The sequence below is a fragment of the Dipodomys merriami genome, unplaced genomic scaffold (genome assembly GCF_024711535.1).
Source record: "Dipodomys merriami isolate MVZ:Mamm:240054 unplaced genomic scaffold, mDipMer1.0.p SCAF_85, whole genome shotgun sequence".
Taxonomy (NCBI): domain Eukaryota; kingdom Metazoa; phylum Chordata; class Mammalia; order Rodentia; family Heteromyidae; genus Dipodomys; species Dipodomys merriami.
This window is the reverse complement of record NW_027206457.1, coordinates 5631776-5659450: the sequence shown is the minus strand read 5'-3', so window position 1 is coordinate 5659450 and position 27675 is coordinate 5631776. Positions and strand designations below refer to the sequence as shown.

The window sequence follows — 27675 nt, the reverse complement described above, 5'->3', positions numbered from 1 at the left end:
GGCCTGGGACCTGCAGGATGAAGATATCTGCTCCTTGTCAGTTCTTGCTGGTGTTGAGTAGAATCCACTCGTCTGGCGCCTTTGTCCTGGACTTTTTGTGTTGTAGGTATGGCGGCTCCAGCTGCTGCTGCTGCCATGGCTACCAGCAAGTACTCAGATCTGTCTCCTTGCCTGGATTTTCCCTCTCTGGCCAAACTGTCTGTACTGTGATGGCACACTTGGTGTAATTCTCTGGCCTTCAACTGTTCACTGGAACACTAAAACTGCTTTCTATGTGAGAGTTTGTTTAGCCTCTAGCTTCTCCTCCATCTTCCTCCGACTTTTTTTTTTTTTTTTTTTTTTTTTGAGTAGGGGAAGGGAATTGGAACCAGAGCTTGAACCAAGTCCCTCATGTTTACTTGGTTTAGGCTAGTGCTCCACCAATTAGGCCATACCTCCAGCTTGGCTTTTTGTTTTGTTTTGTTTTGGTCCAGTAGTGGGGCCTGAACTCTGGGCCTGGGCACTGTCCCTCAGCTCTTCAGCTCAAGGCCAGTGCTCTACCACTTGAGCCACAGTGCCACTACCAGCCTTTTCTTTTTTCTGCTTATGTGGTGCTGAGGAATCGAACCCAGGGCCTCATGCATGCAAGGCAAGCGCTCTACCACTGAGCCACCTTCCCAGACCCGGCTTGGCTTTTTAATGATTGAGATGAAGTCACATAGAATTTTGCCTGGGATGACCTTGAAACCCATTCTGCTCTCAGCCTTCTGAGTAGCTAGGATAACAGATATGAGCAACAAGCTACAAGTAATTTTTTCCCCCAAACATTAAAAGATTGTACATGGTATTCCTATAACAGCACTTGGGAAAAAAAACCCATATTAATATTTTTCTCAATCTATAAAAAGATAGCATGTTACAGATAACATGCTCCCTGGCACTGTGACCCATAATGAGTTTGGAAAATATAACAAGATTCAGCTTTATTATTATTACATCAGTATAATTTTAACCAAAAGGCATATTAATGTCACAGTTTTTTAAAATATAAATGTTTAAAAGTTGTTTTACAGTATGTGATACCAAGAAAAATACAGTTGTATAGACATATTGTATAGACATATTGACCATCTGAGAAATAGGATCAGAACCTTACTATGGTAAAAGAAAATACATTTTTAAATCAATCACATCAATACTGGAAATGCTCTATGTAAACAAACATTCCAATCAATACCTCTCTTTTCTGTGTCAAATTTGTTATGTGTCTACTGTTGTTTTGAAGACTGCATAGCTCAGTATAAAAATACAACAGTAAGCCTAATTAGGTAAATTCCAATTCAGAGCTCTTATTTTAAGACAAATATTATGCAAATACTGTATGGAAACAGACCTGTTATAAAGATAACTACTGTAGAAGAACAGTGCACATGTGACACCTTTTGCACAATCTTGATTATCTGCCTTTCTTCCTCCTCTTTGAAGTGCTAGGTTAATGTACATTTACTCTAAAAGTTACTAGAAGAGCATTTAAGAAAGGATTTTCTTGATAAGTAATTGCCAATTATTTCCTATTTTATAGGTTTTTGTACAGCCTTTCTTAAAAAGAATGTTTAATGTGCAATACTTGCAGAAATAAAATCCATCTTTAACTCAAATCCAATTGAGTATTATCAAATATAGTAACATATAGCTCAAAGCAGCAGTGATTCTCAGGGCAACAGGTGCAAGATCCAATGTTTTGATATATATTTACATCATTGTGGTCAGAATAGAAATGTACCAAAACTCCCTTTCCCGTTCCACTTAAACTGGTTTCCCATGATTGCAACAAACATCTCCTGTGACATTAAGTTGTCATCAGCTTGTGTTATGCCTAGTTCACTCAACCTTTTCTTCCTCATCTGGCCTTTCTGTGTGGATGCAGCAACTATTTCACTTGCAATTTCATAGTTCCCCTCAGCCTGTTCAGAAAGGTCAGCTTTTACATGAAGTTCCATTTTGCCAGTCGTACACTGAATCAGCTCTTCTAGATCAACCCTTATGGCGGCATCTGCCTCTACACTTGTCTTCAGTTTCATTGCTTCATTTTCTAAAGAAATGCAAATCAAAACAACACTGAGATTCCACCTCACCCCAGTTAGAATGACTTATAAAATCTAATGACAACAGATGCTGGAAGGGATGTGGCCAAAAGGGAATGCTACTGTTCTGCTGATAGGAGTGTAAACTTGTTTAACCACTCTGGAAAACAATATGGAGGATCCTCAAAAGACTACACATAGAGCTCCCTTTGACCCAGCAATCCCACTTCTGGCATTTAACAAAAGACCACAAATAAGGCCATACTAAAGCTATCAGTACAACCATGTTCATTGCACAACCATGTTCATTGCAGCATTATTTATCATAGTTAAGATCCCACTCAGTAGATGAAAGAATCAAGAAAATGTGGTAGATATACACAATGGAATTCTCTGCTTCCATCAGAGAATGACCTCACTCCATTCATAAGGAAATGGAAAGACTTAGAAAAAATCATATTAAGTGAAGAAGGCCAAACTCAAAGAAACATACTCCACGGTTTCCCTCATTTGTAATGATTACTATATGTCTAGGATAGTCCTAGCAGAGGATCATAATAGCTCAAAAGCTAGGTACATATGACCACATAAGATGATGCTAAGCAAAATGAACTCCAAGATATGGAAACAAGAGGTTTTCCTTTGTTACTGTTGTTTTTAATGTACTATGTGGAGTCATTTCATTTTTCTTTCATTTTTCCCCCAATGATTTATCCCCTGTTGTCACTGTTGTCACTGATTTTGGTACCCTATGTATTCTATATACATTTATCTGAATTAAGGAAGGGAAGAGGAACAACAAAATGGTGAGACAAAGGACAAAGGTTGAACCAATGCAACAGTGATACTCATAATATATTGGAAATGAACTTTACAACTTGGGGAGCCTTGGAGGGGAGGAGTAGTGGGAGAAAAACAAGGGAGGGAGCCAGAATGTTTGACAAGAAATGTACCCACTACCTTACATACATAACTATAACCCATCTGTACATCATCTTGACAATAAAATTAAATTTTAAAAAATTATTAACCATGGTTTCCCTTATTTGCAATATCTAGTATATGTATGAGTCAAGCGGAAAAGGTCAGATAATGCGATGTTAAGAAAATGAACCCTTAGATATGTATTTTAATGTTTTCTTCCTTTCATGCATTTGTTTCTAACGCATTTATAAGATTATCTCTTTGTAGCTTTGTATGTCCCTCCCCCACAGTATAACCCCTGCCTTCACTATATTTGATGTCAGTATAACTTGTAGAGGAGATGGGGAAAAACAAGTCGTTTAAGGATACAGGTGGACCTGTTGCAACAATGAGAAGTACAAGTTGTCATATCGAAAACGAGCTTTACAATGTTGGTGGGGGGGGGGGAGGGAGAAGGCTGGGAAGGGATGTGAAGGGTAAACAAAGGAGGAAGCTGCAATGCTTGATAAGAAATGTACGCATTAACCTGCCCATGTAATTGTAACCCCTCTGTACAGTGTGTTCACAAAAAATTAAAATTTAAATTTAAAAAAAATTATTAAAAGCCAAAAACTTGGAAACTGCAGAACCACAGAATTACAATACCAAAGTTCTGAGTGAAAAGTTGAACTTGAAAGTTTCTCTTATTCTGAGATTTTATGTTAGGGTTTCACTAAGCTTCTCTATCTCTATGACCAAGCATGTTCCTGTAATATTTTTTTTTAACTGTATTTTTTTTTTGTCTTTTCTTTTTTTTTTTTTGTGTCCAGTCGTGGGGCCTGAACTCTGGGCCTGGGCGCTGTCCCTCAGCTCTTCAGCTCAAGGCTAGCGCTCTACCACTTGAACCACAGCGCCACTTCTGGCTTTGTTCTTTTTGCTTATGTGGTGCTGAGGAATCGAACCCAGGGCCTCATGCATGCAAGGCAAGTGCTCTACCACTGAGCCACCTTCCCAGCCCTGTCTTTTCTTTTTTTTTGGTACTGGGATCGAACCCAGGACATTGCACTTGCTAGGCAAGCACTTTGACACTGAGCTACATCCCAGCCCTCCTGTAATATCTTTAAGTAGGGAAAGGATACTCATGTCCTAATTAGATGTTTAGTGCTAAAATAAATTAAATCTGGTTCTCATATTAAGAAATTACAAAATAAACCATACCTTCAGTTTCATCTTGGGTATTTTTTTGCAGGTCAGAGAAAATTACAGGTTTCACCAAAACAACACCATAACCTTCATTATTATGTATCATATTATTTACCATGGATATCTTGGGAATGTCATAATGCTCATCTAAGAAGTCCTGTGACATTGAAAACAAATCATATTCAACATTGTCTGTTTTAAAAATCTTCTAAATTTTTCACACTACTCTAAAAATAAAATAGAAAAGATATGCTTACATGATACAACATTCCTTTAATTTTTAAAGAATCTAAGGCAGCAAAGCTTTCTCACAAGAGCCTTTCAATCACCAACCACAAATAGTATTAAAATTTATGTGATGTTTATACCTCTCAAAATAAGACAACAAAGCCTGGAATTGGTGGATCATGCCTATAATCCTAGGTACTCAAAAGGCTAAGATCTGAGGACTATGATTTGAAGCTAGCTTAGGCAGCAAAGTCTGTAAGATCCTTATGGCCAATTAACCACCAAGAGGGCAGAAATCTAACTATAGTTAAGTTGTTAAGTGCTAATATTGTGAGAAAAAGCTAACAATAGCCCATTGGCTCTGAGTTTAAGCCACAGCACAAGCACACAACAAAACACAAAAAAACTTCTTAAAAAAATTTTTTGTTGGGGCTGGAAAGATGGCTCAGTTGTAGAGCACTTGCCTTGTATGCATGAGGCCCTGGGTTTGATTCCTCAGCACCACATAAGCAAAAAGAAAAAAGCTGGAGGTGGTGCTGTGGCTCAAGTGGTAGAGTGCTAGCCTTGAGCTGAAGAGCTGAGGGACAGCACCCAGGCCCAGAGTTCGGGTCCCATGACCGGACTCAAAAAAAAAAAGAAAAGAAAAAACTTTTGTTGTTGTTGTTGTTTGTTGTTGTAGGTCGTGGGGCCTGAACTCTGGGCCTGGGTGCTGTCCCTCAGCTTTTCAGCTCAAGGCTAGCACTCTACCACTTGAACCATAGCAACACTTCTGGCTTTTTTCTGCTTATGTGGTGCTGAGAAATTGAACCCAGGGCCTCATGCATGCAAGGTAAACATTCTACCACTGAGCTACCTTCCCAGCCCACTAAAAAAAGCTTTTTTTAAGTGAAACCATTCTAGCCTTCAGGAAGAGCACATTTTAGCCACCAACTCACCTTGATGAGAATCCCCTCCTTGCAATGATGGATCACATTGTCAATCAGGGAACACTGACTCCCAGGATATATCTCTATACCAGCACCCTGCAGGTTAAATAATGTCATCATTATTTAAAAGACAGTTTTTTAAAAGACAGGATTATAAAAAGTTTATTACAATCACATTCTAGTCTTTAATATAGTACAAAAATAAAATACAAAGGTAACTTTTATTTGATACATCTAATCAAGACTTCTATTTGCTCCATTTCCAACAAACTGATGATCACATCACTTTTTTAAATTTATCTTTTTATCTCTAAGAAGTTGTACGAAAAGGATTTCTGTTCAACATGTCAGTGTACAATGCATCTCCATCAATGTCACTCCTTCCATCATTCATCCTCCTCTCCAACTCCATCCATCCCTTCAAGTTACCTGGTTCCATTTTCATACATGTACACCGAACATTATGACTATATTCAGCCACTTTTTCTCACTCCATTCATCTGCCCTCCCTCTACTAGTCCCAACTATTCCTTCTACCCTCCTCCCAACAACATGTTTCCGCTTTCTGGTATTCACCTTGTTAAATTTTAAGTCAGTCATTCAAAGGAGATATACCATTGGAATCATCCCAGTGTATATTATACTTTAGTTAATTTGTATATATTGATCACATTACTTTCAAAACCTCACACACATATAGACACAAAATGCTTAAAAATGTCACATTGACTTTTGTTCTTTTATTCAAGATAATTTGTCTAGTTCTGTCAAAAATAACCCATTTAGCAATAACTATTAAAATAATAAGATAAAAAGACCATTAAAAAGGTAATAGAGAGAAATACGTTCTACTTTTCAAAAACAAGCCAGCTTAAAATAGACCTTAAAAAACTAATTCAGAAATCACCTCTGAGTTAAACAGCTCCTACTCCTATTACTACCCATGACAAAATCAGCATCTAATTTCAATGCTATTTATACCAAGTAATTTAAAAGACCACATACAGGATCCAATTCTTGCATACTTCATGCAAAAAAAAAAAAACTCCAATACTTTATTTCCTTATGATATGGTAGGCACTTTGAAAACCAAATGTTCACTCATATCTTTATGGCTATTTGAGAATCCATTTAGGAATAATTTAATTCCCAATATATAAAAGAAGACATGTGTGCTCATTTATGACACAGCTATTGTAGTATGCTAAATTGTTTTTCTAGGAGTCATAGTATACAGGGAGAAAGCATTGAGTCATAGTATACAGGGAGAAAGCATTAGCTCCTCATTTACATATGGATGGAGCGCATGTAATCAGCCTAACCCTTCTAGACAGTCTGCTAGCTGGGCACCGATAGCACATGCATGAACTGACTTTATATCTTTATATCTTGACTATCTAATTCATTCAGAACTTAAATCCAATAACTACTCCCTTTAAAGCAATAAAAAAATTATCATACTTTGGCACCATATAAATCTGAGTCCTTCATTAAAAATTCAGCCGATGTTCGTATGGTGACACCTGTAGTTTCACATTGCAGTACACAATGGTCCAGTGTAGTCTTGCCATGATGAATAACTACAATGGAAACAAAGGGTTGCAGTGACTCATACCATAATCCTAGTTACTCAGGAGGTGGAGATTGGGAAGGTTTCAGTTTGAAGCCAACTTGGGCAAAAAATTATACAGATTGCATATCAACAAAAAAGTGTGATGATTCACACTTTTCACTTCAGCTATGTAAATAAGGAATTGTAAACATGATCCTAGTGTAGGTCAGACTGAAAATAAACATGAGACACAATCCCAAAAATAACTAATAACAAAAGAGGACAGACACTGATGATTTATGCTTTAATCCTAGCTATTCAGGAAATGGAGATCTGAGGATTGCGGTTTGAAGTCAGTCTAGGCAGGAAAGTCCATGAGACTCATATGTCCAATTAACCAGTAAAAAACCAGAAGTGAAGCTGTGACTCAAGTAGTAGAACATTAGTTCTGAGCAAAACCAAGCTAAGGGACAGCACCCAGGCCCTGTTTTCAAGCCCCAATACCAGTACACCAAAAAAAAAAAAAAAAAAAAAAAGAAAAAAAGAGCTAAAATCACATCTCACATAGTATAGTGCCTGCCTAGCAAGTACAGTCTTGAATTCAAACCCTAGTACTGGAAAAAAAAAATAGGGAATGTGCCTATTTCAATATTAGAAATAGACTACAACACTAGACAGTCTAAATATTTCTCAAAGAATACCATTTAAAGTTTGTTAAATTCATAAAATATAAAACAAAGACTATAATATTTTCTAAAAGTCAACATTCTTAAAAAGAGACTAACAACCTCAGAAATGCAAAGTATTCATTCATTACAAAAAATGTGTGTGTGTGTGGGGGGGGGGGAGGGGTGTATGTGTGTGTGTGTATCTTGGAAGGAAGAAGAATTAGTATCCGAAAAAGTAGAGCATACAAATTCTAGGAAGTCATACTAGAGCAATGTGTCTTAGTTGGTTTGGGGTTGCTATAACAAACTGCCCAACATTGGGTAACAGTTTTTTTAAAAAAGAGGTTAATTTGAGTCATGATTCTATGTGTATATGTGCGCATGTGCGTGTCTGTGTGCACTCACACACACATGTGCCAGTACTGGGACTTTAACTCGTGGTCTTGTGCTCTTGCTGGGCTTTTTCTTCTCACTGCTGTATCACTCACTTGAGCCACACCTCCAGTTTCAGCTTTGTGAAGGTTAATTAAATCTATCACATTTGTCTGCCTGGGCTGGCTTTGAACCTCAGTCCTCAGATCTCAGCATCCTGAGTAGCTAGAATTATACATATGAGCCACTAGCACCCAGCTCTGGTGGCTTTCAAGTTCAGTCTGACAAGATCTCCCCAGCTGTATTACAACAAGCATAAATGTAAAATGTCATATGCAGCAAGGGCACATGGACTACTAGCAAGGACGATTTTAGGGATGGCCCATCCTTACTCTTTTAAAACAACCCACTCTCAAGAAAACTAATCCACTCTTGTGATACCTGCATTAATCTATTAATGAAAGTGGACCATCTGTGACCTATTAGTTCCCACAAATCTCCAACACTTAAAAGAGCAAGCTCCCTTTAGAAGGCACACTGAATCTAAAGCATACCACAGTATTAAGAAAGCTGGCTTTGGCCTAGCATTACACCAAATACAAAAAGCACAGACCACAATATGTAGTGATTTAAAAAATGTAATGACAAAAAAAAAAATCTAACAAAAAAGAAACCAGTATTATATAACTCTTGGGGCTGGAGGCATGGCTCAGGCAGTAGTGCATCAGCCAATGGGCAAATGCATCAGATATGAATGAAGTCTAAGTCCAAGTCTCAGACCAAAAAAGTCCCTCTTCAATGAACTACCTTTTCACTTTAGAGTAAGCTTCCTAAGTCATTATGTTATATACATAATTAATCAGCCCTCCATATACTCAAGGCATTTCATTAAATTCTATTTTCCATAGAAAGTATTCTTTCAAAGCCTAGAACAAATAATAAAACATGCAGATACTTACTTAAGATTCCTTCTACAGCATCATGCTGAATAAATTTTATGCTTGAGATTTTAATATCTGCCCCTGTGCAATCCACAAAAGTGTCCCCTTTGCCGCTCTTTTCTATCACAATATCATCTGGTAGACCATACCCTATGGAAGAGAAAAAAAACCACTTAAATGTGAGGGGCAAAAACTCTAGGATAGATTTCTCTAGTTCATGATTCCAAGGGATACAAGTAGACCAGTATCTAAATAAAATCTATCTCCCCAGATACTTACATTAATTTAATGTAAGTATTTGTTAATTTTTAACAAATTCCCAATTTGTCCCAACATCAAAAAAATAATGATTCTCAGGGGCTGGGAAGGTAGCTCAGTGGTAGAGCACTTGCCTTGCATGCATGAGGCCCTGGGTTCAATTCCTCAGCACCACATAAGCAGTTAAAAAAAAAAAGTGGAAATGGCACTGTGGCTCAAGTGGTAGAGCACTAGCCTTGAGCTGAAGAACTGAGGGAAACACCCAGGCCCAGAGTTCAGGCCCCACAACCAGACACCCCTGCCAAAAAAAATAATAATGATTCTCAACACTATGGAGGCTAAGGTAAGAAGATCACAAATTCAAGAGGGTATAACACCTGTTTTCACTGTATTTGATGTTGGTATAATTTGCAGAGGGGAAGGGGAAAAAAAATAAATTGTTTAAATAGGGATACCGGTGGACCCATTACAACAATGAGATGTTATGTCGAAAAACAAACTTTACAACTTTGGCGCTGGGGATGGGAAGGAGAAACAAAGGAGGAGGCAACAATACTTGATAAGAAATGCACTCATGGGGTTGGGAAGGTGGCTCAGTGGTAGAGCGCTTGCCTTGCAAGCCTGAGGCCCTGGGTTGGATTCCTCGGCACCACATAAGCAAAAAAGAAAAAAGCCGCAAGTGGCACTATGGCTCAAGTGGTAGGAGCGCCAGCCTTGAGCTGAAGAGCTGAGGGACAGCGCCCAGGCCCAGAGTTCAGGCCCCACGACCAGACCAAAAAAAAGAAAAAAAAAAAAAAAAAGAAATGCACTCATTACCTTGCCCATGTAATTGTAACCCCTCTGTCTGGTATTTTCACAAAAAAAAAAAAAAAAAAAGAACAACCTATGTTCAAAGTCAGCTTGAACTACATAATGAGTTCTAGGTCAACACAGACTACATATACTATACAAAAAAGAAACTTCCTAAGGATTCACAGCAGGATCAAAGGACTTTAACATATTCAATTTCAGCCCTTTTACCATTCTAATATTGTACAACTCTATGTGAATTTAAATCCAGCATTTCTCAAGATTAGCTAACTAATAATTCTGTTAAACACACTGACTTAAATGTACCAAGCTGACTTCAAGTAGAAAAAAAAAGGCTCATTTTACTAACACTAAATAACATCAAATTTGAGTATTTATAACTAAAAAGTAGTAGATTCCTGTGGTAAACTCATTCCCAGTAATATCAACCCTATTAAATTGCATATTTCTTTTTTCTTTTTTTTTTTGTCAGTCATGGGGCTTGAACTCTGGGCCTGAGCGCTGTCCCTCAGCTCTTCAGCTCAAGGTGAGCACTCTACCACTTGAGCTACAGGGCCACTTCCGGTTTTCTGGTGGTTTATTGGAGATAGGAGTCTCACGGTCTTTCCTGCCCGGGCTGGCTTTGAACCGCGATCCTCAGATCTCAGCCTCCTGAGTAGCTAGGATTACAGGCGTGAGCCACCAGCGCCCGGCCTAAATTGCATATTTCTTAATTAAATAAAAATCTGTTAATTTCTGTCACAAAAAAAAAAAAAATAGCATCAAATCTCTACAAAAGTTTTCTTTCTTTACAGTGCTGGGGATCAGATCCTGGAACTTTTACATGTAAAGCAACCACTCTAACACTGTATCAGCCCCAGCCCCTAGCTAAATCTTACAATAATGCAATTTAAACTAAATGAATTTATAGAGTATCAGAAAACAAGAACTTGGGCTGGGAGTGTGCTTAGTGATACAGTGCTTGCCTAGAAAACTGAAGAACTTGCCAGGCACCAGTGGCTCACATCTGTAATCCTAGCTACTCAAGAGCCTGAGATCTGAGGATCATGGTACAAAGCCAGCCCAGTTCAAATGCAGCCCAGCAGGAAACTCCATGAGATTCTTATCTCCAATAAACCATCAAAAAACTGGAAGTGGCCCTGTGGCTTGCCTTGAGCTGAAGAGCTCAGGGACAGTACCCAGGCCCAGAGTTCAAGTCCCACAACTGAAAAAAAAAAAAAAAAAAAAAACTCAAGAACTTGACTGTATTTCATCATAAAACTACATAGACAAAACTGAAAGTAACAAATAACTCTTAGGCTGGAAAGGTAGCTCAGTGGTAGAGTGCTTGCCTTGCATGCATGAGGCCCTAGGTTTGATTCCTCAGCACCACATAAGCAGAAAGTCAGCAGTGACGCTGTGGCTCAAGTGGTAGAGCACTAACCTTGAGCTGAAGAGCTGAGGGACAGCACCCAGGCCCAGAATTCAGGCCCATAACCGACAAAAAAAATAAAAAAAGAAATAACTCTTATTGTCTAAAGATTAATCTTGGCTTGATTAGATGAAAGCATTAGCTGCTCTAAACAGCAAGGTTACTTGAGGAGTACAGACAAGACTTTAAGAACAGTAGAAGATGTATAAGGAGGCTCTATTCACAAGAATGTTACAGATATGGACACTGGATAATTAAGGATGTGGGCAATTTGTCTGTGTTTCCTTATATGAGCCTGCCTGTACTCTGCATATTTTCTACAACAATTATAATCTTTAGAAACATATATATATAAAGAATTTCATGCTGAGGAACATTATATTTGATGTAATTATACAAATTACATAGTCTTAGCACTTAAAAATTGAAAACTCTAATTGACTTTCTAAACGAGAATACAAAGCTCTATTGTAATGTAACCCTGAATATAATACTCAATATATATCACTTGTTAATAAGAGTTATGAGTCACTCCATATATTCACATCAGACATATCATCTGTCCAATTCTCAGAAATGCTTGTTAATAAATGTAGTCATTTTTACACTAAACCAGAATTCAATATTATTAATATATAATTAATATTAATAGTGCCACTAATACTAATGATACTCTGGCAATTGTAAGTTCTTTGCTAACCTACATAGAACTAATAATATCAATAGATTGATAACTATAACTATTACGTCAATGTTATTTTCACTGTGCCAAAAAGTATATATAAAATGTCTTTATTGCAGTGCTTTATCCTGGAGATCATTGTAAACATATAGAGTATAACTGTTAAAAATTTATTTTTAATTGAATCTACTAACATTAATGTTCTTAACAATATATTTTAGTCAGGATACAAAGTGTAGCTTCTGTGACAGTAAGTTGTAAGAATTAAGATAACTTTTTGGTATCAATTTAAGGTGAATGCACTTCACAAAAATAAACTATATTAGCCAGGTATACCAGTGGCTCACACCTATAATCCTAGCTACTCAAGACCCTGAGATTTGAGCATTGTGGTTCAAAGCCAACCCAGGCAGCAGAGTCCTTGAGACTCTTATCTCCAATTAACCAACAGAAAACCAGAAGTGGTACAGCCCATTGCAATAACCCGTATATCAAGATATCCATGTGTTGGATAAGAGCAAACAACAATTTTTTTTAATATTGAAAAATTTAAAAACATAAACTAAAATTAAAAAATTAAAATATTGCTGCAGTTGTTTTACCATCCTAGAAATTAAGTTTCTTTCTATAAGCTACTGACAATCTGAAAGCTAAAGTACTTTCTCCTAATGGTATTATTACTTTACATGTGCCTATAAACAACTTCCCATCATACACTACCACAAAGATCTGCAACTCGGAAGTGGTGCTGTGGCTCAAGTAGTAGAGTGCTATCCTTGAGCTGAAGAGCTGAGGGACAGTGCTCCATGAGCAACAACAACAAAAAAAAAAGATCTGCAACTCAAGATGGATCCATTCCCTCTAGGCTTTAAATACCCTTAATGTCCCAAGGCAACTCACTGAAAATCAAATGGGAGTTCTGGTAAGATTTGATTCACTTTCATACATGAGTTTGGCTGGATCCTCTTCTATACTCACCTTCTAACTCAATGGAGTCAGCAATGGAGAATGAACCATGTACCGTGTAATGGCCTGGACAAACAATAACAGTGTCACCTTCATAGCAGGCATTTACAGCTGACAGTGGATCACTATGAAACTAGAAAACAACACAGTGTAAATACTCAACCTGCAAAAGCAACACGTATTACTACAAATACTTTCATGGGTCACTTACAAATGGAGAAAAACTGCACACTTAAGTATTTCCTATGACAGTGCTCTGAGCCCAATGCACTCTTGAAGAGTTACAATGCTGACCAAGGGCAGAGCTCCCACATTTCCTATTCCATAGAAAATCAGTTCTGGAAGCTCCCATAAATAATGGAGAATTCAGAACAACCTAGGAAAAATCTAAAGACAAAACCACCTGGTCCAAGAAACTCCAGTACCTGAATTTCCATTTCTTCCTTACACAGCTTGTCCCTCAGCAGAGACTGAAGCAGACCAGTCCTCACGGTGGAAGAGACCACATGAGTCACCTTCTGGCCATTTGGACGTGAGCCCTTTGCTTGGATACTAGAGTTCTTCTGATAACCAAACACATATCTTAAAGAAACCAAAAGATCCATGAGTTCTCAGTAACACAGCTCCTAAGAAAGAAGCTAACTAGTTAAGAATAACAGAGACACACATACCTTAACAAAGGATTCTCAATGAGTTTTAGCTTTTGTTTCAGCTGTTCAATCTCTGAATACAGTTTTAACCCTTCTACCATAGTGATGTTTTCTTGCTCAGAATCAGAATTACAATTTGACAAACTGCTTCTCAGATTCAAGAATTTCCTATAATTCTCCTCACACTGCGACAAGAGATTGTGGTAGTCAACAATAAGTCCTGAGGGAACTCGGTCTTCAAGAATGTCATAATGCCTGAAAGTTTAAGAGCAAACTGAAATTCACTGGTTTTTGAGAACATTTTTCTATCTTAACTGGGATTACTTAATCTTCAGAGTAAGTTGTTCTGAATAAGTAAAAACTATTAGAACTTTAAAGTAGTACTTCATTAGGATCAGTACTTTTTCTTGTTTTGTAAAGTTTTTCCTTAAACGTTTGTGCCTTACAAACATTATCAGGTCATAGTTGTAACATATAATTGTAATCGCTAATAAATTATTTTGCAGGGAACTGGTGGCTCATATCTGTAATCCGAGCTACTTAGAAGACTGAGATCTGAGGATCATGGTTCAAAGATCCCAAAACTTTTATCTCCAATTAATCAGCAAATCCCTGGAAGTAACTATGTGGCTCAAAAAAGAAAAAGCTAAGCAAGAGCATGAAGCTCTCAGTTCAAGCCCTGGAACTGGCACCAAAAAAAAAAAAAAGAAAGAAAAATAGATTTGAAAACGTTCATAATCTAGAAAAATGTTTCAGTATTTTAGAAATCTATATTTACCACAAATATTAACCATTTAATATTTTCATCTTTCAAGTAAAACTTGACAGAACATCTTGAGTCAATTTAATCTACTGTGTTTTATTATGTAGAGCAAAATTGTGTACCTTTTAATTTTAAGTGAAAGCAAAGAATCTTCTATAATTCAATTAGTTTCACTATTTCTCAAATAACTATTTTTGAATGCAACAATAGGGTTTTTTATGTACTCTAATTGAACTGTTTTGGTGTTTTTTGTTGTTGCTGTTGTTCTAGCAAAGATTTATTTTAGTATAACAGGGCTAAAGTAGGGGGAAACTGCAAGGGATTGGGAGTTAAACTGTGGCTCAAGTGGTAGAACACTAGCCTTGAGCAAAAAAGCTTAAGGATAGCACCAAAGCACTGAGTTCAAGTCCAGGACCATGACAAAAAAAAAAGAGAGAGAGAGAGAAAGAAGAGAAAGAGAGAGAGAAAGAGAGGAAAAGAGAAACAGAGAGAGAGGAAGGAAGGAAGGAAGGAAGGAAGGAAGGAAGGAAGGAAGGAAGGAAGGAAGAAAAGGAAGGAAGGAAGGAACGAACGAATGAAGGAGAAAGAAAGAAAGAAAAAGTGGCACTGTGGCTCAAGTGGTAGAGCTTGAGCTAAGAGCTCAGGGACAGTGCCCAGGCCCAGAGTTCAATCCCCACAACCAGAAGAAAAAAAAAGGTTCACTGGGTGCCACGGCTCACACCTGTAATCCTAGCTACTCAGGAGGCTTAGATTGCAGTTCAAAACCAGTTTGGGCAGGAAAACCCATGACACTCTTATCACCAATAAACCACTCAGAAAACCAGACATGGCACTGGGCTCAAGTGGTAGAGCGGTCGCCTTGAGCTGAAGAGCTGAGGGACAGCACCAAGGCCCAGAGTTCAAGTCCCATGGGAAAGGGAAAGGGAAAGGAAAGGAGAAAGAAAATAGTAAGAGAATAAGAGACATTTTCTGCTCCCCTGGCAGAAAATGGAAGTTACAGACTCAAAAATAAATTGAGGAGCTGGGAAGGTGGCTCAGCAGTAGAGTGCTTGCCTCACATGCATGAGGCCCTGGGTTCAATTCCTCAGTACCACATAAACAGTAAAAAAGGCTGGAAATGGCACTGGGGCTCAAGTGGTAGCCTGCTAGCCTTGAGCTGAAGAGCTCAGGGACCTAGAGTTCAAGCCCCATGGCTGAAAAAAAAAAAAAAAAAGAATTGAACAAAGGAGGAGGCTGCAATGCTTGGTAAGAAATGTACGCATTATCCTGCCCATGTAATTGTAACTCCTCTGTACAGTATGTTCACAAATAAAATAAAATTAAATTAAAAAAAAAAGAATTGAATTTTATTCAGATTTACAGTGAGCCATTAACTTATTCTTAAACTGTCAATCTTTAAAAGTACACAGGCAAATCCCAGGAGTCACCAGGCGATGGTGGCTCACGCCTGTAATCTCAGGAGGCTGAGATCTGAGGATCACAGTGTGAAGCCAGCCTGGACAGGAAAGTAATCCTACCAGCTATAGAAAACACAATGTTCTCTAAGGTGAATATGGTATTTGCTATGGTTGATAGTCACAAGGTATACAATATAGAGAACTTCTTGGAACAGTTAGTGAAATTTCCCCACATTAGTTTTATTGAGGCTTCCATTTTATCAGAACTATATCAACATCAACTCAGCAGAAGATAATGTCACTCACTGATATAGCAAAGACTAGGAAAAAGGCTAAGTATGACAGCTTGTGTTTGTAATTCAGTTTCTAGAAAGGCAGAGATCCAGGATTGTGATTCAGGCCTGGCTCTGTGAAAAAACTTGAGACCCTATCTGAAAAATAACCCAAAGAAAAAGAGAAAAGGGAGAGGGAAAGAAAGAGGAAGAGGCAAAAGGAATTAGAGAAGGGGAGTTGGAGAGAAAAGGGGAGTTGTAGGGAGAGGGAGAGATGTGACAAAGAGAAGAACAGGTTACAGATGAAAATAAGATTCTTATGTCCAATAAACTACTCAGAAAAAGCTGGAAGTAGTGCTGTGGCTCATGTGGTAGAGTGCTAGCCTTGAGTAAAAAGAAAACTCAGGAACAGCATCTAAGCCCTGAGTTCAAGTGCCAGAAACAGAACACAACCATACAACCACACACACACACACACACACACACACACACACACACACACACACACACACACACACACACACACACACACACACACACACACACACACACACACACACACACACACACACACACACACACACACAACCTAGGACTCTCAGGAGATAAAGGCAGGAAGATTTTGAGTTCAAAGACAGCCTGAGCTACATAGTGAGACCTTGTCTCAAAAAAAATAAATAGGGACTAAGAAGGTGTCTCCGTGGTAGAGTGCTTGCCTTACATGCATGAGGCCCTGGGTTCAATTCCTCACCACCACATAAGCAGAAAAAAGCCAGAAGTGGCGCTGTGGCTCAAGTGGAAGAGCGCTAGCCTTGAGCTGAAGAGCTGAGGGACAGCGCCCAGGACCAGAGTTCAAGCCCTATGACCGACAAATTAATTAATTAATTTTAAAAAATTCTAGTTGTCTCTACATCAATTTAACTTAATAATTTGTCAAGGGCTTATACTTGTTCTATATCTGTTTCTGTCTGTTTCTGAAATGGGAGTGGGAGTAGGGGGGGTGTTTGTAACAAAGGTAAAATTAACATGAATAACTACTTTTCCAACACATACAAAGTCAGTTATAAATACTTACAATCTCAAGCGAGGCTCAACACATCTGACAAAATAATCATACTCGTCTTCCTCTTCTTCATCCCAGCTTCTCCAGATGTTTTGGTAGAAAAATCTGAAAAGGAATTTACTTGTATTCAAATTCAATCACTGGCTCAAATGTTTTGCAAGGGTGACAGCTATAAAACAAATCAAAGTAATCCTACCAGCTATCACAAACACACAATGTTCTTTATTAATGCAGTGTTTGCTATGGTTGACAGTCACAAGTTACACAACATGCAGAATTTCTTTGGATCAGCTAGTGAAATTTTCCCACAACACTTGTTTTACTAGGATTTCCTTTTTATAAGAACTGTATTGAAGATCAACATCAACTGGGCAGAAAACAGTGCAATTTCTGGACATAGAAAAGATAAGGAGAAAGAATAGGTATAACAGCTCATGATTATAATCCAGTTACTCCAAAGGCAGAGATCCAAAAAGGCTAGGGCATAGTTCAAGTGGTACAACTAGGAAACATGAATCCCTAGGTTCATTCCCCAGAACAGCCAAATATAATAGATAATAACAATAACAATATATTTCCTTATTCCTTATCTTAGACCAGTAAGAATCTCAACTGGAGGAAGAACAGTCTATTTTTGTATAGCTCCCCAAATGATTTAACATTTTTATTATAAAATTTTTCAACTACATAAAGAGAACAAAGGAATCATGAATAGTATATAAAGATCACTACCACCTGTTTTCAATAATTATCAACTCATAGGTTATCTTTCCTCATCTCTACCCCTCCCACTTACCCCTCTGCTCCTCTAACACACAGTCCTGACACTGGTTTATTTTGCAGCAAATCTCAGAGATACAACTTTCATAAATTTTTAGTATTAAATCTTTATATCAAAAAGTTTTAATTCCTAATATTATAAAACATCTGACAATGTTCAAATTTCTCTAGTTGTCTCTTGCTGTTGTTGATTTTATCTAGAGTCAAACAAGAGTTGCATTTGCTGTATCTCTTAATCATTTTTATTCCATAGATTTCCTTTCCTTCTTTTTCCCTGCAATTTATTTAACAGTTCCAAACACTCTGAATTTTGTTAATTATATACTTAAGATGGTCATTTCCTTTATTTCTAGTAAACTGAGAGATCTAGAGTTTTCTGGTAAGAATACTTCAGGAGAGATATAATGCAATGCCATTAGGAAGCACACACAATGCCTGGTCATCCATTTTTTTGAGGTTAAGATGGATGGATACTGGTGTTATCAGTCTGATCTACCTGCTACATGTTCCCTACAAGTTTTTCAGTTGTACTTACCATTGCTCGCTGCCTGGAACCTTTTTTTTCCCATTAAGAGTTATAAAATACATATATTTTGATTTTTATCATTCCTTTCTTCTTACATAAGTTGGAAAACTTCTACTTAAAAACAAACAAACAAACAAACAAGGGAGTTCACATGGGCACCCATGCCATCCAGCACAGGGTAGTCATGTCAGAGCTGCTGCAGCTCCAGGTGCAGGAGACAGTAGAGTGTACAGTGAAGACTGTGGAGAGAAAAAACATTTGGAAGACACAGGGCCTCATGTTCTGGTGCAGAACCACATGCTGTGAAGACAGCCAGACTCCATGCAACAAGTGCCAACAGTATATCACTGACTGTTGCCACAAACCTCTGGCTCAAGCTCAGAACTGGTGACAAGTGAACTGGAAAAGTTCCAGGACCACCTGGCCCAGTGTATATATTACAACAACAAAACCAGATTCAATAGATGCAAGGAATAAGGAGATCCCTAAGCTTTTTTTGTTCAAGGATACCACTCTAACACTTCTGGCTTTTTGGTGGTTAACTGTAAATAAGTATCTCACAAACTTTCTCACAAATTGAGCTAGCTTCAAACCACAATCCTCAGATCTTAAGCCTCCTGAGTAGTTAGGATTACAGGCATGAACCATTAATTCCTTTTAAACCACAAAACTAGAAGTTGGCCTAGATTTCCATATCATTTTTATTGGGCCACCACATCCCAGACCCTTCAGTGAGTCTCCATCAGTGCTCATTGCTGCTCTCTTTCTCTCTTGCCTCTTAAATGGGTTTCATATTGCATCTCCCTCCATTTATTCTCCACACAGAAGCCAGAAATTTTCAAATACAAAGCTGGTCACACTCTACAAAGAGCACAGTTGCTGCTAGTTTTAGTGCTGGACTTAGACCTCCTCCAGCCTATATGCTTCCCATATACCTGGGACTATAGGTATGAACCACAACTAGCCAGCACCATCCACAATTTTGAAGGCAGTTTCTAACCTACACAAACAAAATTGAATATCCTCTATCTTCTGCTAACATGTGCAAATACCAAGTAAAGAAAGTCCTTTTGCTATTTTTAAACTTTTTTGCAGGTTTGAAATGACTACAAAGTAAATATTTTAAACATTTTTTGTTTTTAACTTATAGTGTCCTAGAGGATGGATGTGTGGCTCAGAGGTAAATAAAGCATGTGCTTTGTAAGCAGAAAAACAAGATTCAAGAAAGAGATTAAACAAAAAAAAAAAAAAAAAATAGGTTCAATCTCCAGCAAAACAAAAAGGGATATTCCCCTAGTCTTGGAATATTTTTATCTTTTTGGTTTTTGAAGGTATTGAGGTTTGAATTCAAATTCTCACATTGCTACACTGCTGTTATATAGCCTCCATCCCTGTATTTCACTTGTCACTTCAAAGAATAGGATCTCATTTCTTGTATGGGTGCAAACCTGAGCTGATATTTGTCTATTCTGAGGCTTCCCATAGTAGCTAGATCACAGGCACACATCAGTGTCCAGTTTCTCTCTGTGGAGATGGAGTCTTGCAGATTTTTCTGCCTGGGCTGGCCAAGTTAACCCACTCTAAGTCTTCTACATTCTAAGTCTTCTCATTTTAGGATGGCAGTTATCCTAAAATGAGAAAGGATTGTATTCCTGTCCATGCTGGCATTAAATATGATCTTATTGTTCTGAGCCTCCCAAATAGCTAGGATTACAATAATAAGGCAGTGGTGCCCATCAAGTTCTAAATATTTTTAAATACAGCAGTAACAAAGTTTTTACATCTTGAGTTTTAAATCTGAGTCTAATCAAGACCAGAATTATTTAATTTATTGTTGTAATGTTATTTTTATCAATTTCTCTTCCTACCTGACATGCTCAATTGCAAGGGCTGTCTGGTAAAACACTCCAGAATCATCAAATACCACCCACAACTCCTGTAAGGGCAATCGATATTCCTTCAGATCAAGAAGCTCCTTCATACACTCCAAAGTAAAAGTGCTCACTTCAGATTCACAAATATATGGCTCAGCAAGTTTCACCACTGCCTTTAAGGCTGAAAAGTCCACATCTGTAACCTGAAATTTAAAATAATGTGACTCAACACATGGAAAGCAAAGGTAAGACACACATATAAAGCACTATAAATAGTTTACTTGTGTATAGGGAGAGGGGAATTTGTTCCAGCCCTGGGGCTTGAACCCAGAGCCTCAGTGCTATCTCTGAGATTTTTCTCAAGGTTAGTGCTCTACCACTTGAGCCACAGCTCCACTTCTTACTTTTTAGTGGTTAGAGATTAGAGTCTCACAAACTTTCCAACCTGGGCTGGCTTACAACTATGATCCTCAAGGATCACCCTCATGAGTAGCTGGGATTACAGGTAGGAGTCACCAACACAACAATGACTGTGCGCTTGGTTTGTAACCATGAAATAGGAGCAAAGAATAAAAGAAGATAAGCCCAGCAAGGTAAGGGTGGCTCAAACCTTAATACTACTTACTCAAGGCTAAAATCTGAGGATCACAGCTTGAAGCCAATATAGTCAGTGAAGTCTAAGAGACTCTTATCTCCAATTAACCACCAAAAAGCCAAAAGGGAAGCTGTGACTGAAGAGACAGCAAATAAGCTAAGGGACAACAGCAACGCCCTGAGTTCAGCACAAATAAAAATAAATAGAAAAGAACAAGCCCAGTACTGGTGGCTCACACCTGTAATCCTAGCTACTCAGGAGGCTGAGATCTGAGGATCACCATTCAAAGCCAGCCTGGGCAGGAAGCCCATAAGACTCTTATCTACAATAAACCACTCAGAAAATCAGAAGTGGCACTGTGGCCCAAGTGGTAGAGCACTCGCCTTGAGCTGAAGAACTGAGAGACAATGCCCAGGCCCAGAGTTCAAGCCCCACAACTGACGGAAAAAAAAAAAAAAAGAAAACAACAAGCCTAGTGTTTACCCTCATGGAATTCACACTGTAATCAGAAAGAAAAATAAAACAGAATAGTGTTGAACATGTAACAAAGTAACTATTTTTCTTTTTTTTCTATTATTTTATTGTTATTATTAAGGTATTATAAAGAGAGGTTACCATTTCATAAATCAGGTAATGAGTATATTTCTTTTTTTGGACATTGTCACCCCTTCCTTCACCCTCTCCCAGTAAAGCAACTCATAGTCACATTCCCTATTTAACATTTAACGAGGTTTTTTTTCTTTGGGGGGGGGGGGGTCGGGGGGGAGGGAGTTGTGATACATTTACAAATAATGAGAAAAATTCCAAGTTGTGATTTAAAAGGTTCAGTCAGCTGAAAAATAAAATTGTTCTTACTTTCTATATTAAGACACATTTGATTCATCCTGTTAGGCTAAAAAATGGGCTAGTTATCCAATGCCTATTTGGTTTATACTACTTAAAGAACTTCAACCAAGAAAGTAAAAATTTAAATAAAGCTCCACTGGACATAAAGAGGATTTTTCTTTTTTTTGATGTGCTGGTCCTGGGGCTTGAACTCAGGGCCTAGGAGCTGTCCCTGAGCTTTTTTCTCAAGGTTAGCACTCTACCACTCAAGCCACAGCTCTACTTCTATCTTTTTACTGGTTAATTGGAGATAGAGTCTCCTGCCTAGGCTGTCTTCAAACCTCAATTCTCAGATCTCAAACTCCTGAGTAGCAAGGATTACAGGTATGAGCCGGGCCTTATTTTCTAGACAATCTCAAATACCTCCTTTCCTTTCACAGGTTTATAATCCATTTCTTCTTATCAAAGGACAAAGAAACTTAATCCACCTTAATTCCCTGGTAATTCCTTCCTGCTAACATTTAAAATTTGTGGAACACTTCAACTACTATGACAATTAGATGTAAAAAACACATTATTTTCAATCTATTTATAAAATAGGAATTTTGATATTATCAGTCTGAGGTAAAATGATTATAGGTAGAGACATCTATCTTAACAGAATTTAATTTACCTCAACCAACACCTCAAATACATTCGTGTGCCAGACTGCTCGCCATCCAGATGGTTCAAGGACCTTCTCTAAGAATTCAGCTGTGAATTCCCTCACCTCAGAGGCTTTGCAGTCAGCTACAAACAAATTCAACACAGTAAGAATTGAAAATGCACAAAGTAGAGAGAAGTTAATAAATACATTTAAATCTACTTTTTCAGAACCAATAACTAGCAACCTAAGGGACAATCTACTAATAAACTTACAAAAGAAGCAAAAAAGAACTTACCTAAAATGTAATCCTGATAGGCTTGGAATCGCTCGTAGAACAAAAGTTGATTTGTTTGAAAAATTTCTGGGAAAAGAGTTTTTCCTTCTGGTACAAAGCTTTGTAAAATGGTACCTGGCTTATCACAATAATTACAATCATAACATGAATCTTCATCTTGGAATAAACCTAATGAACAACAAAAATAAGCAGGCTCAATTATCCCAGAACTTCAGTACTTATAGAGTACTCCTCTTCTATAAACACAAATAAGGGTAAGTGTTAAGATGCTCTATTTACCTATACCGCTATTAGAAAAAACTATCTTTCAAACATCAAAATGCAATTTCTACTTCAAAGCAGTAAGGGCTTAAGATTTTTCACAAGTTTTTGTTGTTATTCTCTTAGGAAGAAAAGGGTTTTTGTTGGTGTTAGGGCTTGAACACAGGACCTGGGCACTGTCTCTGAGCTTTTGGGCTCGAGATTAGCATTCTACCACTTGAGGCACAGCTCTACTTCTAGCTTTTTGGGGGGCACTTAATTGGAGATAAGAATATCATGAACAAGCCGGGCGCTGGTGGCTCACGCCTGTAATCCTAGCTACTCAGGAGGCTGAGATCTGAGGATCGCGGTTCAAAGCCAGCCCGGCAGGAAAGTCTGTGAGACTCTTATCTCCAATAAAACCACTAGAAAACTGGAAGTAGCGCTATGGCTCAGGTGGTAGAGTGCTCGCCTTGAGCTGAAGAGCTGAGGGACAGCACCCAGGCCCAGAGTTCAAGCCCCACGGCTGACAAAAAAAAAAAAGAATATCATGAACACTCTCTTGCTTTGAACTATGAGCCTCAAACCTCAACCTCCTGAAAAGCTAGATTACAGGTGTAATGATTAGCATTTGCTAAGCATTATTTTTTAATTCAATAGAAACCACTCAAATTCTCTTTCAAAGTTATTGTTTTTATTTGTACTCTAATTACTCTAATTAAAGTTATAATGGTCACATATCTTACAGAATTTTCTCCAGAAACCAATTCCATCAAACAGTATTAAAAGAGGTATCAGCTTTTTATACTACACCTCGAAGGGGTTTAAGCAGCCTTCAAAGGAAGGCTTTTTATAGTGTGAGTCTGACAATGCCCTCTCAATAAGCAGGTATGAAAGGTTTTTCACACATATTAATTGTACAAAGGGGTTTCACTATATTTCCATAATGCATATAATGTACTTTAATCAGCTTCACCTCCCCATACCTTCTCCCTGCAACTTCCATTGGTTTTCCCCAAGCAGTTTCTTTAACAATGTCATATAGGAAAGAGAAAAAAATGTGATGTCTTTCTGAGTCTGGTCTATTTTGTTGAATATCATGATCTCCAATTTCACTGTTTTCCTGCAAATGACACAATTCTGTTTTTCTTTATTGCTGAATAATAAATACTACATTGTGTATATATACCACATTTTTTTTATCCATTCCTCAGCTGACAGACACCTAGGATGATTCTGTAACATAGCTTTTGTGAATAGCAATAATGTGACTATGCAGGTATCTCAATTGTATACTTAAAATTCTTCAGATATATACCCAGGAGTGACACCATTCAGGGCTCTATTTTTAGTTTTTTAGGGGTTTGGTTTTGGTTTTCTTGTGTCAATACTGGGCTTAAGCTCAGGGCCTCATGCTCTTGCTTAGCTTTTTTATTCAAGGCTGGTTCTCTACCATGTGAGCCATACCTCCACTTCCAGCTTTTTGCTGGTTGACTGGAGATAAGTCTCCCATATTTGTCTCCCTAGTCTGGCTTTGAACCTCCTTCCTCAGATTCTGGCCCTCCTGAGTAGCTAGGGTTACAGGTTTGAGCTACCTGCACCTGGTCTAATTTTAGTTTTTTTGAGGAACTTCCAGACTACTATGTATCAGAAGTAGTTTTGTTGTTGTTGTTGTTTGAGGGTTATAAAGTTTTATTTGGGAGTGGGGTTGGTGCTGGGATTTGAACTCAAGACCTTATGCTTACTGAACCACCTGAGCCACTCTCACAGCCCAGAGATCCTTAATAATACATAAGATTTACTTACTTAAAACTACTAGGTTTCTCAATAATTTCAAGGACTGTGTCTAAGGAAAAGATCAGAAAGTACAAACCACCCTAGGTCTGGTTGATAAGTACTTATGTTTCAAAAGGTATGATTTGGCCAGAATCCTTATCTAATTCAGTGCAATGTTTTTATAATTTTTTTTTTTTTTTGGTCGGTCATGGGGCTTGAACTCCGGGCTTGGGCACTGTCCCTTGAGCTCTTCAGCTCAAGGCAAGCACTCTACCACTTGAGCCACAGCGCCACTTCCGCAATAAGATGTTTTTAATAGACATCTTAATTAACAAACTAAACAAGCAATGCCAATGGTGGTAGCCTTTAGACTGGCAGAGTAGTTTCCAGACGTGTTTTAAGGGAAAGTGTGTAATACTGTTATTAGTAGCATTCCCACATCTTCCTTTGCTTTCTCCTTCCTTCCATGTCTTTGCCCTTGTTCAGACAATCAGAACTATTTTATCCCACAGATGACCCACGTACTCAAGGGACTGCTGCTCACAAATTCTGATCACATATCACCAGCCTGTGACCATCTCCCTATGCCTCAGCTTACCTGTCTATAAAGAATATAAAAATAGCCAGGTGCTGTGGCTCATCCCTGTAATCCTAGCTAATGCAGGAGGCTGAGATCTGAGGTCTGTAGTTCAAAAACCAGCCACGCAAGAATTCCCGTGAAGGGGGCTGGGAAGGTGGATCGGTGGTAGAGCGCTTGCCTTGCATGCATGAGGCCCTAGGTTTGATTCCTCAGCACCACATAAGCAAAAAGAAAAAGCCGGAAGTGGCGACCAACAATAGAAAGACCCGTGTTCCAATTCCCTATATAAGCGGCTGTATTTCGGGTGCACGCTCTCTCGCGCCCAAGCTCTCCTACAACTAAAAGGCTCTCCAATAAAGCGTGATCTGAGAAGACTCCTGGAGTGGTGGTCGTTTTTCCTCGCTGGTCGAGTAGACGGTCACTACAAGGGACAGCACCCAGGCCCAGAGTTCAGGCCCCACGACTGGACCCCCCAAAAAAAAAAAAAAGAATGCCTGTGAAACTGTTATTTCCAATTAACTACCAAAAAAGCCAGAAGTGAGGCTGTGGCTCAAGCAATAGAGCATTAGCCTTGAACAGAAAAAAGCTCATGGACAGCACAAAGGCCCTGACTTCAAACCCAGAACTGGTAAATAAATAAATAAATATAAAAAGAATATGCCTACTGCAATTAAAAGAATTTAAGAATTTCTTAGTTATTTACAATAGAAACTGGTGTGTGTGTGTGTGTGTGTGTGTGTGTGTGTGTGTGTGTGTGTGTGTTGTGCACAGGCACTCCAGTAAGTAACTGGGGCTTGAACTAAGGGCCTTACAATCTCACTTGGCTCAAGACTGGCATTTTACCATTCAAGGATACCCCCACTTCACACTTTTGGGTGATTAATTGCAGACAAGAATTTCACTAACTTTCCTGCTCCAGCTAGCTTCAAACTGTGATCTTCAGATCCAAGCCTCCTGAGTAGCTAATATTACAGATGTGAGCCAACAGCACTATGTTTTTTTACTATTTTGCTTTGTTTTGCCAGCTTTACTGAGTTAAAAGGTGTTCAAAATGATGTTTTGATGCATGCATGCATTAGGAAATGACCATAGTAAAGCTGACATTTCTATCATCTCACATTAGCTTACTTTTTTTTGCAGTAACATTATACTTTGAGTATACAATATACAGTAAACCTAACTATAGTCATAGTGCTACTTATTAGGTCTCCAGAACTTATAACTAAAAGTGTACTCTTCGACTAACATCTCCCCATTTCTCCCACCCACTAGCAACACATAGAAGCTCAGTCTCTAGGCTCAGCTATTCTCCATTCCATATGTAAGTAATAGCATATATGTCTTTTTTTTTTTTTTTTTGGTCGGTCGTGGGGCCTGAATTCTGGGCCTGAGTGCTGTCCCTCAGCTCTTCAGCTCAAGGCTAGTGCTCTAGCGCTTGAGCCACAGCTCCACTTCCGGCTTTTTTTTTTTTTTGCCTTTGTGGTGCTGAGGAATCGAACACAGGGCCTCATGCATGCAAGGCAAGCGCTCTACCACTGAGCCACCTTCCCAGCCCCGAATATTTGTCTTTCTTGACAATCACTTCAAAAATATAGCTCTGTTTTCCAAGGGGGAAAACTGAAAGTAAACAACTTTTGCCAGCTCCACCACACCTGTGTCACTGGAACTGAACTACTTCCACTACACAGTATAAATGTCAGAAGACAAAGTAATGAGAGCAGGGGTGTGGCTCAGTGGTGGCCCGCTTGCCCTAGCATATGCAAGGCTCTGGGTTGCCAAAAATAACTCCACATATACATAAGGGAAGAAAGAAATACACACACATATATGCATACATAAGCACAGACAGATGATATAAATAGACAATACAATTCACACATACGCAAATACAGAAACAGACAGATAGATCCAGACAGGAATGGAATCTCCAAGGAAAGGCCTGAGAGCTGAAATCTGGTTCCTCCAGTATCCACGCCCTGCGGGCTCGAGGGCTATTCAAGGGCCGAGAGAAGGACTGGGCTAGTTTTCCCAAAAAGGAAAGTGAGAATCCAGACGCGTCAGAGATGCATATAAAGTTAAGACAGTAAGGAGCACGTGCTCCCGGAGTCCTGCAGCTGGGCGCCCCAGGCACAGCCCAGCTCGTTCCAGTCTCAGGAAGCCCACACAGAGGGTGGAGCTCTCCGGACCCCGAAGGGAGAGCGGGTCCCAGGCCCACCCGCCACCGCCGCCACTCGCCAGTCAAGCGCCTCATCCCGAAGGCCCAGCCGCCACAGAAACCATCCGCCCGACTCGGCGGTGCTCACCTTTTTCCAGGGTTTCCAAGTTCTCCTCAGAGGCGCGGAGAGTGCGTTGGCCCGCCATGGCCTCCCGCTCCAGGCAGCCGCCCACCAGCAACTCAGTAGTCATTTCA

At 38.8% G+C, this 27675-nt stretch overlaps 1 protein-coding gene across 1 annotated transcript; it reads right to left on the bottom strand.

Moving 5' to 3' along the window:
• Positions 1-886: 886 nt before the first annotated feature.
• On the bottom strand, positions 887-27675 carry Shcbp1 (SHC binding and spindle associated 1). Its single transcript, XM_070011939.1, has 13 exons — positions 27569-27675; positions 22670-22837; positions 22402-22517; positions 20303-20511; positions 17141-17233; positions 13655-13888; positions 13409-13565; positions 12996-13116; positions 8875-9006; positions 6785-6903; positions 5333-5419; positions 4185-4326; positions 887-2071 (listed from the first exon to the last, which is right to left on the bottom strand). Exons 1-13 carry the CDS (start codon positions 27669-27671, stop codon positions 1746-1748), a joined length of 2007 nt encoding a protein of 668 aa, XP_069868040.1. The 5' UTR covers positions 27672-27675; the 3' UTR covers positions 887-1745.